The sequence below is a fragment of the Thamnophis elegans genome, chromosome 14 (assembly GCF_009769535.1).
Source record: "Thamnophis elegans isolate rThaEle1 chromosome 14, rThaEle1.pri, whole genome shotgun sequence".
NCBI lineage: Eukaryota > Metazoa > Chordata > Lepidosauria > Squamata > Colubridae > Thamnophis > Thamnophis elegans.
The window spans coordinates 27,509,286-27,524,449 of NC_045554.1; the positions used below are offsets into that span (position 1 = coordinate 27,509,286).

At 40.8% G+C, this 15,164-nt stretch overlaps 1 protein-coding gene across 2 annotated transcripts in view; it reads right to left on the reverse strand.

Moving 5' to 3' along the window:
* Positions 1-15,164, reverse strand: part of MBTPS1 (membrane bound transcription factor peptidase, site 1) — a 64,011-nt gene that overhangs the window by 23,910 nt on the left and 24,937 nt on the right. For both annotated transcript variants that reach the window (XM_032230710.1, XM_032230711.1), the window contains exons 10-15: positions 14,883-15,034; positions 14,463-14,624; positions 12,772-12,916; positions 8,464-8,652; positions 3,658-3,830; positions 2,795-2,910 (exon numbers count right to left, since the gene is read on the reverse strand). In XM_032230710.1, coding sequence (XP_032086601.1) covers positions 2,795-2,910; positions 3,658-3,830; positions 8,464-8,652; positions 12,772-12,916; positions 14,463-14,624; positions 14,883-15,034 — 937 coding nt within the window. The remainder of the gene's footprint in view (positions 1-2,794; positions 2,911-3,657; positions 3,831-8,463; positions 8,653-12,771; positions 12,917-14,462; positions 14,625-14,882; positions 15,035-15,164) is intronic.

Consider the following 15,164-nt stretch of genomic DNA (forward strand, 5'->3'; position numbering starts at 1 on the left):
GTTTGGCTCTGCAACCCAACAAGACAGAAACAGACTTCAGAGGATAATTAGAACTGAGAAAAAACAATGGCTGCCAATCTGCCTTCCATTGAGGACCTGTCCACTGCACGAGTCAAAAAGAGGGCTGTGAAAATATCTACAGACCCCTCGCATCCTAGACATAAATGGTTTCAACTTCTACCCTCAAAAAGATGCAATAGGACCAAGACACCAAGACAACTAGACACAAGGACAGGTTTTTCCCCAATGCCATCACTCTGCTTAACAACTAATTCCCACAACACTGTCAATGATTTACTAAGGAAGTATTACTATTATTCTTCTCTTCCTTCCAAGTATCTATCTCTTCCCACTTAGGACTATAACCATGTTGCCTGTATCTTTCAATTTATATTGTTTTTGTTTCCTAATACGACTTGATAGCTTATTAATAACCTTGACTATAGCAGTAGACTTATATACCGCTTCATAGGGCTTTCAGTAAGTGTTGTTATCTTTTTATTCTTTGTACTTTATTCTCTTAATGTACACTGAGAACATCTGCACCAAAGACAAATTCCTTGTGTGTCCAATCACACTTGGCCAATAAAGAATTCTATTCTATTCTATTCCATTCCATTCCCTTCCCTTCTCTATAATCAATAATCTATTCTATTCCATTCCATTCTATCTTCTCCTCCTTTCCTTTCTTCTATTCCTCTATTCTATTCTATTCTATTCATAATAGTGGCAGCCTCCCAATGTCATGTGATGATAATTTCTGACGTTCTCAGACAGCTTCAAAGTCAATGGGAGATGCCAGATTCGCTTAACAATCACATGTTTCATTTAACAACTGTGGCAAAAAAAATTGTAAAATTGGGTGCAACTCACTTAACAACTGCCTCACTTAGAAATGGAAATTCTGGTCCCAATTGTAGGCATAAGTCAAGGAGTACCTGTACGCACTATGATTAGGCTTATATAGGAGAAGAGCAGGCAGAGCTGGGGGCGGAGTTAAACATCTCATCAGCTTAGAGTCCTTGCGTTGCCACAAACAATTCAAGTCCAGCCCCCCTTGAGTTCCTTTGACCCTTGGTGCAGACCATTAGATTCTTCTTCTGTGCTGCAACTTTAGCTATGGTCCTGATTTTTTGTGCCTGATAGCTTGCATAAATATTAAGATAAATGGGGCTAGATAATTTGTGATCCATTGTCTCTCAAGGAAATCCATCCCTTGCTTAAGAAGTTGGATGAACCCGTCATCATGTTAAGCCGTAATATGTTTTATTGGGGTCTTAAACAATATAATGGAGTCAGCAGAGGAATCGTTTTGTTAATTCGGGGTTGGGAGTAAGTCTGTGTTTGTGAATTCAGCTTTAGGCTCCTTATGAATACTAAAATCTGTGTGCTTTTCACCCTAAACTGCGTAACATTATCCTTAAGGTCCTCTTCTATGATAAAAGGCACTGAATGTTAAATAGCTGTTCAAAAAGGTCAAGAGAAAATGTTGACACTGTAAATCAAAGATAATAAAAGCCCAAAAATAGATCAGCCTAATGAACTCTACTGAATAACAATGACAACGTTGCATTAAGAAAGCACTTAAGATTCAGGAGCTGAAGTTCATTTCTTAAGGGTTTCAACAACCTGATAATTATAAAGAACAATATTCTGTTCTCAACTTTGAAAGATGGTAATTTGAATTTTCATATAAAAACGTTCAAGTGTAGCACACTTCAAAACTGCTGCCCTATTAGATGTCAGTTTCAAGTACTATTCTTCCATTTTCTTTTACTATAACGATTACCATATTTTTGGGTTTATAAGATGCACCCCTCCCCCCAAAAAGGGGGTGGAAATGTCTGTGCATCTTATATTGCGAATGTAGCCAAAGGCCCACACACACACACCATTCAGCCTCTGCCTCCCAGCAGTTTGCCTCCTTGCAGCAAACAGCAAACAGTCTGGTCAGCTTCAGCACAACCCTCCCGGAATACTTCTAATCAGCTGTTCCAGGCTGTGCGATCACCGCCACCCATCATCATCGTCACAGCCCATTGCCGCCACTGATCATCGCCTCTGTGCACATTTTCAGCCTCTGCGCGCCCAATTTTCAGCCCCCATGTGCCCTGTTTTCAGCCCGTTCCAGCCTGCCGTTCAGTTACAATAGGCGGCGGTGATCCCCACCGCCTGGAATGGGCCGAAAATGGGGCACATGGAAGCCAAAAATGGGACGCGCAGAGAATGAAAATGGGGCATGGAGGCAGCAATAGGTGGCGGCGACAATTTCCACAGCCTGGAACAGCTGATCAGCAGTATTCCAGGAGGCTGATCCAATAGCCAATCAGCTACTTGTGCTAAATCAAGCTGTGCTGAAGCTGACTAGGCTGTTTGCTGCTTGCTGTAAGGAGGCAAATTGCTGGGAGGCAGAGGCAGATTGTTTTTTCTTTTTTCCTCCCCCAAAGCTAGGTGCATCTTATGGTCCGGAGCATCTTACAGTCTGAAAAATATGGTAAATGGCATTTTCCACCTAAATTGAGCTGCAAAAATGCACAAAATGAGGGATACCAGGTCTTGAGCACAATTTAGATCTGGCACTAAAAATAAATCCCTTGTCCTCAGAGACATCCTTCTTTTCAACTCAAATAGACATATTTTATATTTGCGTCCGGATTGTAGAAATGTTTGTTGTTTAGTAAACAATTAGATGAATGCAAGCCTGGAATCCATCTAACTTTAGGCTTTGAAATCCTAAACAAAGAAGGTTTGGATTAATTTAAAAGGAAGTAAACACCAACTTTTAATTACCTACCATATTGACTGGCATCAAAGCACGTAAATGGTGAGCCAAGTACTTCAATGAAATAGCCCATGCTCCTCAGATGTTGGTACATATCTCTGAAGTTGGTATGAATGTGGTCACCATTCCTAAAGAAGGGAACAAATCAAATATTTAGCCTAATCAACTCTCAAATTGCTTTTGGTATACCAGGAATTTAAAATACTTTTTATGGAATGAAATTCTTGGGGAAGGAAAAGGAGGGGGAGATGAGGAAGAGAGGAGGGGGAAAGAAGAGGAGGAAAGAAGAGAAACAGAGGAGAGGAAGAGGAGATATTGCAAAACTTGAACTAAATAGAGAACAGGAACATTCAAAAAGCTCAGTATTGAAGTGTCATTATTTGCCAGGCTGCTCTCTCTCTCTCTCTCTCTCTAACAATTTTATCAAAATACTGAAAGAACATAAATAAGCATAGCTTTCCTATATATGATTATATTTTAACTTGAAAATAAATTGCCAATCAATTGAAGTGCAAATTTAGAAAGTATTAGAAGACTTTTAAACCAACAGCCCAAAATTAAAAGACCTTTTCAAACTAGCCAGACCTTATTCAAACAAGTTTCAGCAAAGGTATATATATTCTTACCTTGTTTAAAAAGGTTTTAAGGTTTTTAAGTTTTATTTAAAAAAAGGTTTTTATTACCTATATACACATTGTACATATTTGCAAGAAGAAATGTAGATATAGATACATAGATTTTTCAAACAGGGTATATCTTCAGAATAAAAAATCACTAAGAATGGGTGAGAATTTACACTGAGCTAATTGCATTTCTTAATAGGTCAATCTTATCATCCATAAATAATTATTGGAACCGTATAAAGATAAACATACCAATCTAATGGATCATTCTTCATTCTTAAATTATCCCTTGGAAAATATCCTGGTGGATAGCAAAGATTGTGATACTGATCCCACAAGATGCGCTTATTCCGAGGGGGGGTTGGGACAATTTTCACTTTGATGGGGAGTTTCACGGTTGAAGTTTGCTCAGCACCAACTTTTGACTGAAAAAAAGCAAAGCAAATATCGAACCAATTTCCTGAAGAAATTGTAATCTAATCTACTGATAACATCCATCCATATGTAACTACCACGCTGTTCCATTTCAGGGCAAGTCATGCTATACAAAAACAGAACAATAAGAAACGGCAAACCCAAGAAATTAAGGCTTGAGATAAGAAAGAGAGGAAATACAGTATATCTACGTGGTTAATGCCAACCATGTTTTACAACACCTCTTCATAATTTCCTCTTCTTACAAACCACTCGTTTCAATCATATCCATATGCTGTTTTCTAAACATATTTTAACTGAAGGAAGCAAATACCCTTCAGTTATCAGAAGTTTTTGTATTTGTGCTTTTGAACATTTCAAAGCAACTTTTCAGGGCCCTTTCAAAAGTACTAAAAATTCTCAAGAATTGTATTTGCACAATATTGGAAAAGTGAAGAATTTCTACTGATGAGAAGGTGATTAGGAAAATATTAGAATGTGTAGAAATGAATAGATTAACATTAGCAATTAAGGAGAAAGAACAAACTGAACATTATATGATATGGGAATATCATATGTTTTACCAACGGTTAGAGAATAAAAAAGGAAATTGAAAATAAAAGAAAGCAAAAAGAAGAATAAAAAATATATCAAGACAGAGATAAGAATAAAATGACAACTGTTAGTTTTAGTATGATGAGAATAACTATGTTTAATGTTATTATCATTAGAAGATATGTTAAGAAGGAAATGAGTTGCAATGTTTAACTGTTCGGTGTATTATAATCTATGGAAGGATGTTGCACAGAAATATTGGTACCCAGACGACATACTCTTTAAGGACAAATGGAATGTTTACATTTTTAAAATTGAGAAATCAATAAAAAACTTTACAATAAAAATAAAAAAAGGTCCCGGGGCGGGACCTTGCTGATGGCGGCAGCTTAACGAGCTGCCCCCAGGTTTCTGGTGGCGTTATCTGCCTAAATACCTGGTAGATACCTCATTCTTCAGGCAAAGAAGAGTGAGAGAGAGATCCAGCTGGTAAGAGCTTTTCTTTGAAGTTTGCAGCTTTTTTTTTTGCTGCGAATGGAAGGGGGGGCCAACCAAAGGCTGAATCACATCTCCGCACCAGAAACCCCGGCTGTATTTATTACGGCGCAAAGTAAGGATCCCCCCACTTAGGACAACTTTTGATATATTTATTTGAGATTAATACAAGCAGAGTCCGTACCTGAGAACCTTATCTGCCTTTTTTAAAAAAAAAAATCCTAGCTTCATTTTTACAAGAGCTTCCTTCGTGCACAGGTTTTTTTTTTCTTAAAAAATAAGCTCCTAAAATGGCGATTGTGCCACATTCCTAACTATCCGGCAAAGAACAGTGATAAAAAAGATCAAAGGAACAGCCAGCCAGCACTCTCTTACTAATTAGTTTCATTTCTCTGAAGAGCTTACAAGACTTTTTTCTTATCAACTTTTAAAAGTTTTAAAAGACTCCTTGTTAATATAGAGACATTCCAAACAGAGATGAATATGCTGAACTGTTTCATTACAAAGTTAATCTTTTGAAACCTGCTTTGTTACAATGCTCTTTTCTGAAACCTTTTGAAAAACCTCTAAGAACAAATAAAGGGGGGACTTAATACTTTTTTTTCCTCGTAAGCTACACAGCGGGCCAGTAGAGTTTGAATAATTGTTGAATAATTGTTTGAAGAAAAGATATAATGGCATCAAAATTAAATCCGGGGAGACCTCTTCTTAGGCGTACATCTCACACACTTGGCACAAAGTCGCAGCTTCCACCCTCTATGCCCCCTACTGGAGATTTGCTAACAAAAGAACTTTTTTTTGAAACTTTTAGAGAATTTAGAGAGCAGAATTCAAAAGCTTTCAGAGAATTCAGAGAGGAGATAAAGAAACTTAAAGCAGACTTATATGATAAGCTTGATACTAAGATTGCCAAAACAAATGATGATATGCTGGGACTTGTAACTGTATTGACAGAATATGTTTCTGGAATGGAAGATAAGCTAGAGGTTCTTGATGAAGCCAACACTAATTTGACTTCCAAAACTGAAGTGGTGCAACAAAGAGTTGAAAACGCTGAAAAACAAATTGTTATGATACAGTACACACAGATGGAGCTTGCATTAAGAGTCAGAGGGCTGCGCGAAGATAAACAGGAGAACTTGAAGCAGATTTTTTCAGAGGCTTTTAACCGTCTGGTGGGTCCAACTTTGACTGGCAGATCGAAAAAATTTATCGCGCTAACTCTTGGGTGGCAAAACAGAAGCAACTCCCCCGAGATGTAATTATATACTTTGCTACAAGAGAGTTCAGAAACATGATACTACAAGAGTCTTATAATACCAGGCTTCAAATTGGCGGACAGGACTTGATTGTCTTGAAAGAAATACCACCCCAAATGCTAAGAGCCAGGAGAGATTATGCTTTTCTAGTGGAAGAACTCAGAAACCGTCAGATACAGTATAGATGGGATGTGCCATTTGGTATTATAATTACATTTGATAAGCAAAAATATCGTCTCAACTCTGTATGGGAAGCCCGAGATTTCTATCACAAGATCCTGAAGGTGGGACACCCTGAATCATCTGGATCTGGAGAAAGACCACGAGAAGGACAAGATAAACAGCAAATCACACAACTAACAGACAAAAAGCACCATCTCCTCCTTCCGGAAGGGCAAGGGGTCAGGGAACAAAGATCTAGCCGTATGACTACCAGACGAATGGGAAAACAAGGTACATTGCAACAACCTCAATAATCACCGGCCATTGACCAAGGAGTTGTGGTCTGAACTTTTTACAGAAGAGAAGGAAAATATTTCACTATCTCAAACAGTTCAAGAACGATATAATTTGCCTGCAAGAAATTCATATCAAATCAACTGATCAAAAATATTTGTTCAACCCCGAACTTGGTCAATATTTTGTGACCTCTGCTACGGAAAAGAAAAATGGTATAGTTGTATACTTAAGAAAAGACATTAAGGCTGAACTAATTGAAGCAGATCCCTTTGGAAGATATATCGCATTAGACCTAATTCTAGAAGGGAAAAAGACTTGATGGACGACTTCGAATTGAGAAATGTTTGGCGAGAAAGAAACGCAGAGGCATATGACTTCACCCTTTTTTCTCATGGACATCAATCCCTTTCAAGGATTGATTTTATACAAATCACTAATGATTTATTTTCTAGGGTGAAGAAGACAAAGATTGTGGCGAGGGTCCTTTCGGATCATAACCCAGTCTGGACAGAATTGGGAAGGGTAGTGCAGGCAAGAAGGTCTTGGAGGTCGAATGAGAGTTTATTTAGATATGAAAAGTATATTAATGATTGTAAAAAATTGCTATCTGAATACTTTGTTCTGAATACGAATAAGGGTACATTCATGGAATTTGTAGGGGATGCAAGTAAAGCGTATATGAGAGGAGTACTGATGAATATAAACAAAATACATAGACATAAACAAGGGCAAAAACGAAAAGAATTGGAAGAGGAAATTAAAAGAAAAATTTGAAATGTATCCAAATTGTGTTATAGAGGGAAGGAGGTGTTTCAACAGGAGGCGATTTAAAAGGCATTCCGGGATTTTTTTTTTACAGAATTGTACAAAGGGGACAAAATTAAGGGTTTAGATATAGACAGATACTTAGATAAAGAGATAATACCCCTAGTTAGAGGAGAGTACAGGCAAAAGTTGAACCAACAAATAACCTCTGGGAAAATCCTGCAGGTAATCAAACAACTAAGATTAGGAATAATGTAAACTGCTTAAAGTTTGTGTAATGGCAAGAAGCTGAGTTCAACGCAGAGATTTTACTGACTTTTTTTTTCTTTTTTTTTAATTTCCTTGGTTTTAATATATTTTAGACTGTGTTTGATAAAAAGCTATACCGTGTACGGGCTCTGGGAAGTCGGGGGGGGAGGGAGGTGGGGTCCTAGGGGGGAGGGGGAAGGGGGGAAATATAGTATGTGTTAGATTTTAAAGTAACATGATTGCACTTGTATACGGTTGCTTTTTTAATTTTAGTGTAAAAATAGGAAGCTGAATATATTGATAGATAGTAGAAATACACCGAAGGGAGGAGCAGAGGGAAAGAAGAAAGAGGGGTAGAGAGGGTGGGAGAGAGGATCGGAGGGAGGGTGAGATGGAAGGGAGGGAGTGTATTGGGAGAGAGGAGTGATAGAGGGGGAGGGGAAGTAGGGTAGAGGGGAATGTTGTAGGGGAGAAAGGAAAGTTGGAGGGGGGTGAAAGAAAGGGTGTATAGAGGGTTGAAGTGGTATATTGGGTTTGTATTTTGGGGAGTATTGTTGACAAGGATGACGATATACTCTTTAAGGACAAATGGAATGTTTACATTTTTAAAATTGAGAAATCAATAAAAAACTTTACAATAAAAATAAAAAAAAGTACTAAAGGTTCTTAGACCACAGACTCTGATCTTAATAGAGAGTCAGTGTAGTGAGAAGTTAACTTCTTTGGAGATCCCAACCAATGGATGCCCACGTTATACAATGAGGCTGCACATCCCTCTGAAGCAGTTTGTGTTCCAGGGCCTCAAGCATTGCATACATCAAAACAAGGAAAAGTTGTTGTTTTTTTAAAAGGTTCAGCCAACCTCATTCTCTGCTGGAGAGGAAATGGTGATCATGACGTGACCTTGAGCTATGCCTTCCCAAGCGGCTGCTTTCTTGGCGACGGAGATGGAGATGGCGAGATATCCTGACCAGGGCCATAAGACAGGAGAATAGGAGAAGGCCACCTCAATGTAATCTCCATTTTGGGGCAAATAGGGCTGCCAATCCGGCTACAAAGGATAAAATAGAAAACAAATGGATCAGAACACAGAGGTGAACACAACAGTAGTTAGAACATAGAACATGGCATACCACAGAAGAACAGAGTTGGAAGGGACCTTGGAGGTCATCTAATCCAATTCCCTACATGAGCAGGAGAGTTTATACCATTTTGGACAGATGGCTGTCCAGTCTCTTCTTTGAAAACTCCAGTGATAGAGCTCCAGTGACAACTTCTGAAGGCAAGTTGTTCCATTTGGTTGATTGCTCTCACCATTAGGAAAATTCTCCTTAATTCCAGATTGCTTTTTTCCTTGATTAGTTTTCATCCGTTGTTTCTTCTTCTGCCTTCGGGTGCTGTAGAAAATAGCCTGACCCCCCTCCTCTCTGGGGCAGCCCCTCAAATACTGGAAGACTGCTATTGTATCTCCCCTAGACCTTCCTTTCACTTATTTAGTCTCATATGTCGTACTCATGGTTTGCTTTTTATTTTTATTTTTGCTTGAGGTCACGTTTGCAGCAAATAATCTTGTCACATTGAGGCAAACGTGATCATTTGGAAAAATAAGGTGAAATGTTTTATTATAGGGATTGCATCCAATACTACTACTGGATAGATAATAAAGGAATAGATAATAAAGGGCTAGGTGAATAAGCACAGGGGATACAAATATACAAGTAGCCCCCGGGTTGTGAGAAGAAATGGGACAGGGATTGCTGTTGAAAAGAGAGCCGTGGTGGCGCAGTGGTTAGAATGCAATATTGGAGGCTAACTCTGCCCACAGTCAGAGTTCGATCCTGACCGCCTCAAGGTTGACTCAGCCTTTCATCCTTCCAAGGTGGGTAAAATGAGGATCCAGATTGTTGGGGGTCAGAGACTGACTCTATAAACCCCTTAGAGAGGGGCTGTAAAGCACTGTGAAGAGGTATATGTGTAAGTGCTATTGCTCTTCCATCCATCCATCCATGATGTGCACTGGTTAGAATGCAGTATTGCAGGCTGACTCTGCCCACTGCCAGCAGTTCAATTCTAAGCAGCTCAAGGTTGGCTCAGCCTTCCATCCTTCCAAGGTGGTTACCCAGACTGTTACAGGCAAAAGGATGACTCTGTAAACCGCTTAGAGAGGTCTGTAAAGCACTGTGAAGAGGTATATAAGTCTGCTATTGCTATTGTGATAAATGATGGGATTATAAGGCATGACGTCATGTGACCATATTGCTTAGTGATGACAACACTCAGTAGTCCTGGCTGCCTTCATAACCCCAAGACATACCAATTCTTAAATGGGAAATGGCAGGAGTCCGAAGTAAGGCATGATAGGGGTAGGGGTAGTGGTGAGGGAGGGACTGGGAGGCTGGCAGAAGGTATGCATGGGTATTGTGTATGTGCTGCAAGCAGGAACATGTGTGTTACTTATCAGGGCGATTTGTGACCTTCTGCTGGCTTCCCCATTGATTCTCCTTGTGGGAAGCTGGCAGGGAAGGTCATAAGTGGGATCATGTGACTGCAGTTCTGAATGATGTTGCAATTGTGAGCTGGGCACACAAGTGCCAGATCACAATTACTTGACAGCAGATGTGCTGCAATGGCCAGAACTTTTAGGATTGATCATGTATCCATTTTTTTTCAGTCTGGCCAAAACTTTGAATGGTCACTGAATGAATGGACGTAAGCCGAAGACTATCTGTAGCTGTTTGGAATATTACAGTACCTCAAGCGTGTTAAAGATTTTTCCAAATGTTTCTGTTAAAATCTAGACAATCTGGTTTAAGGAATGACTTAATCTGTAACTGAAAAAAAGGATGTAGGCATCAGATAAGACTTTTGAAAGTGGAATTCTTTTCTTTCATAGTTACAACTCCAACTTCACCTCCTCAGGACGACAAAAAGCCAGCCCAGCTTGTGAAAAGACCAGTGTGACCTGCTTGACCAGTCTAAACTCCTTTTTGAAATAGATGAAACCAAACTATCTTCAGAAATGGACTTTTTCAGCAAAAGCTTGACCTATTTGCTAGAAGGCAGCTTCTTTCTTCCTTCCTTTCTTTCTGTGTGAATGCAGGAATCCACTCTCTTCGCATTTATCATTCTGATTTTTGGGGTTTGCAAGGCAATGTACTTTCCTCATCAAACCGTCGGATTAAAGCTTGTTTGCTGAATAGCACTCTAGGTATCGTAGAAATACATTCTCAAGGCTTAACCCTCCTTGGTGGGTTACCACCATAATAACAACCAGGGTTAAACATTCCAAGCACACTAAGTGCCACTTTAAGATTAAGCCTGAGGCAAAGAGAAACCTGGATGATTTGATCAAAGAGCATAAATAACACTGCATTTTCTAATGTGATGGCACAATTATATCTGAACCGGACATAGCGTTTCTCTGTCCCAAACCAATTGCAATGCATTAAATGCATTAAAACGACAGCAAATGACATTGCAGAATTCATCTGCTCCACTAAAGACGGTTCTAAAAGGAATGACCTGGCAAAGAAATCCTGATTTATATCCAGACTTCTGATATAGAATGGAAAGAGATGGACACAGGTACAGGTGGTCCTCAACATACGACCACAATTGAGTCCAAAATTTCTGCTATTAAGTGAATTTTGCCCTATTTTATGAACTTTTTTGCCCCCAGTTGTTAAGTGAATCACTGCAGTTGTTAAGTCAGTAGCACACTTGTTCAGTGAATCTGGCTTCCCCATTGAGTTTGCTTGTCGGAAAGTTGCAAAAGGGGATCAACGCAGCACCCAGACACTGTGACTGTCATAAATAGGAGTCAGTTGCCAAGTGTCCAAATTTTGATCACGTGACTTTAGGGAGACTATAATGGTCATAAGTGTGAAAAAGTCGTAGGTTCTTCAATGCCATTGTAACTTTGAACAGTCAATAAATTATACTGCTATAAATTGAGGACTCCCTGTGGTTCTCAACTTACAACCGCTTGTTAGGTCACCGTCCAAAGTTGTAACAGCCCTGACAAAATAACTTACAACTGATCCTCGGATTTACAATCGTTGCGGCTCCCCAACAGTCATATGGTCAATATTCAGGGGCTTGGTGTGTATTTTTCGAGGTCTGCAATGTCCAGACTCATTGTGATTACCACAAAAAAGAGAGTTAAGCTATTCTCCAAAGCACCTGAAGGCAGGACAAGAAGCAGTGGGCAGAAACTAATCAAGGAGAGAAGCAACTTAGAACTGAGGAGAGATTTCCTGACAGTTAGAACAATTAATCAGTGGAACAGCTTGCCTCCAGAAGTTGTAAATGCTCCAACACTGGAAGTTTTTAAGAAGAGATTGGATAACCATTTGTCTGAAGTGGTGTAGGGTTTCCTGCCTAGGCAGGGGGTTGGGCTAGAAGACCTCCAAGGTCCCATCCAACTCTGTTTATTCTATTCCATTCCATTCCCACTCCCTTGTGACCTTCCCAGTTGGCTTCCAACAAGCAAAGTCGATGGCAGAAACTGGTTTGGCTTAAGAACACTTAGATTTGCGGGAGGGGGAGGAGAAGGAGGAGGAGGAGGAGGAGAGGGGAAGGGGAGTGGGAGAAGAAGAAGGGGGGAGGAGGAGAAGAAGTGAAGGAGGAAGAGGAGAAGGAGGAGAGGGGGAGGAGGAGAAGAAGAAGGAGGAGGTAGAGGAGGAGAAAGGAGGAGAAAGAGAGGGGAAGGGGAGGGGGAGAAGAAGAAGGGGAGGAGAAAGAGGAGAAGAAGAGGGGGAGGGGGAGGAGAAGAAGGAGGAGGAGAAGAAGGAGGAGAGGGAGGAGGAGGAGAAGAAGAATGAGAGGGGAAGGGGAGGGGGAGAAGAAGAAGGGGAGAGGAAGAGGAGAAGGAGGAGTGGGGGAGGGGGAGGAGGAGAAGGAGGAGAAGAAGAAGGAGAGGGAGGAGGAGGAGGAAGAGGAGGAGGAGAGGAAGGAGGAGAGGGGAAGGGGGGAAGAAGAAGGGGGAAGAAGAAGGGGGAGGAGGAGGAGGAGAAGAAGGGGAGAAGAGGAGAAGGAGAGGGGGAGGGGGAGAAGGTGGGGGGAGGAAGAGGAGGAGGAGGAGGGGGGGAGGAGGAGGAGGAGGTGGTGGTGGTGGTGGTGGTGTAGTTGTCGTTGTCATTCGGCCTGGCTAAGTTCTGCCAACTCTTACCTTGTCTACGATTCTCCCAGTGACTCCCATTCCGTTGAGGATGGTGACGTTGACAATGGTGGGCATGCCTCCGTAGTAGATGGGCTGAGAGCAATAGGGCCACATGTAAGGGCATTCCGTCAAGTCAACGTAACTGGGACTCAAACTGAAGGGAAAATACAATGAACGATAAGAAATAAACATACATAAAATACCTTTATGTTTCACTGTCCAATGAGGCGTTAAACTGAAAATATATGGGTAGTCTTCTAATTATAAAGTTCACTTAGTGACCAAAGTTACAACGGCACTGAAAAAAGTGACTTCTGTCCGTTTTTCACACTTACAACCTTTCCAGCATCCCCATAGTCACGTGATTTACATTCAGATGCTTGACAACTGACTCATGTTTATGACGGTTGCAGAATCCCGGGGTCAAGTGATCCCCTTTTGCAACCCTGTTGACAATCAAAATCAATGGGAGAGACCAATTCACTTAACAACCATGTTACTAATTTAACAACTGCAGTAATTCACTTAACAAATGTGGCAAGAAAAGTCATAACATGGGGCAAAAAACTCACTTAACAGACATCTCATTTAGCAATAGAAATTTTGGGTTTGATTATGGACGTAAGTCGGGGATTGTCTACAAGTGAGTCGCTTAACAATCATGGTAAAGAGGTCATAAAAGGGGTTTGTGAAACTCGCTTAACAACTGTCTCACTTAGCAACAAAAAATTTTGGCCTCAATTACAGCCATAAGCCGAGAACTGTCTGTATAAAGCAAACTATGCTCTTGGTGAATTTGAATACATGTAGAAAACAGGGTGGCTCGGTGGCTACGATGCTGAGCTTGTCAATCAGAAAAGTCGACACTTCGGCGGTTCAAATCCCTAGCGCTGCCTAACAGAGTGAGCTCCCGTTATTTGTCCCAGCTTCTGCCAACCTAGCAGTTCGAAAGCATGTAAAAATGCAAGTAGAAAAATAGGAACCACTTTTGGTGGGAAGCGTTCTGTGTGCCTTTGGTGTTTAGTCATGCCAGCCACATGACCACGGAGACATCTTCGGACAGCTCTGGCTCTTTGGCTTTGAAACTGAGATGAGCACCGCCCCCTAGAATCGGGAACAACTAGCACGTATGTGCAAGGGGAACTTTTACCTTTACCTTATCTCCAATCTATCTCCTTTCTACCTTTAGAAAGCCTTAGAATCTAAACCATGTTTAGAACTCAACCAACGGTTCGACAGATGATTGACAACAACGTGACACAGTCTCCTAAGATAAAGAGTTTAGTCATGTTTTCATTTCCAAGAAAAAAGAGACTTTTGAGTTTTAAAAGTGAAATAATGACCTGTGTTTTTTTTAAAACTATATTGGGGCAGCTGATGCCAAACAATAGATAAGGGGCGTAAAAATTGAACTATGCCATGGCCACAAATATAACACTTGGAAACCAGTCTTCCTCAACTAGCTGCCTTCTAGAACCATAACCAATACATAAGACAGTATCATAAAATCTTAAAACATTTCCCTGCTTAATCAACACACACACAAACACACACACACAAAAAAACATGGTCCAACCGTCCATTGTAACTATCTAAGAGTTGAAACATATAGAAAAAGAAAAACAGGATTTGCAGCTCGCTTATTTATTTTTCCGACAGGAAAGGTCCGGTTTGAGCCATTTGCATGGAAAGAAACTCACCTGGCCTGAGGCTTGTAATTGTTGAGAATGTGATAGGCTCGGAGAAGATCAAGTTTGCCATGCCCTTGTTCAAACATGTTGACTCCAGGAAGACGGCGTGCAGAGGCGATGAGGGCCTGCTTCATGCTAGCTGGGTTCACCATTTCGCGCTTCGGAACTGTGCTGAAAGCCAGAAACATCGGAAATGTTAGACTCTGATGGGGCTAAAGTTGTAAATGAACCAGAAGTAATTCATTGTATTCAAAGAGACGTTATTTTTCTTCTTCTTCTACAACATTGTCAAATTAGCGTTTTTGGGTATGATTTTGGTTACATGCTCTGAACGATGTGTCCCATTTACTTCTCCTGGGTTTCCCTGGGATTTGAACGATGCAGCTTTACCAGAAAAGCCTGGGAAATATATTTTGATGGCACACATACCTTACTAGAAGCGTGACGGCGCCTGCCACAACAGGGGAGGCCACACTTGTCCCGGAGAGTGACCGGCAACCCCCCTTCATGCCAGACCCTCTCACACCAGAGCCATAAGTCACGATATCAGGCTTGACTCTCCCATAGCCTCCAGGAAGTTCCTAGGGAGGAAAGTCAAATGCATCAAACAAGAGGCTTCATGCTCGCACGTCCATCAATTCAACGAGATTTCTACCGACTTCTGGCAAAATTAAACTGCGCTTCCCATGTGGCATGCAAAGTAATGGAAGA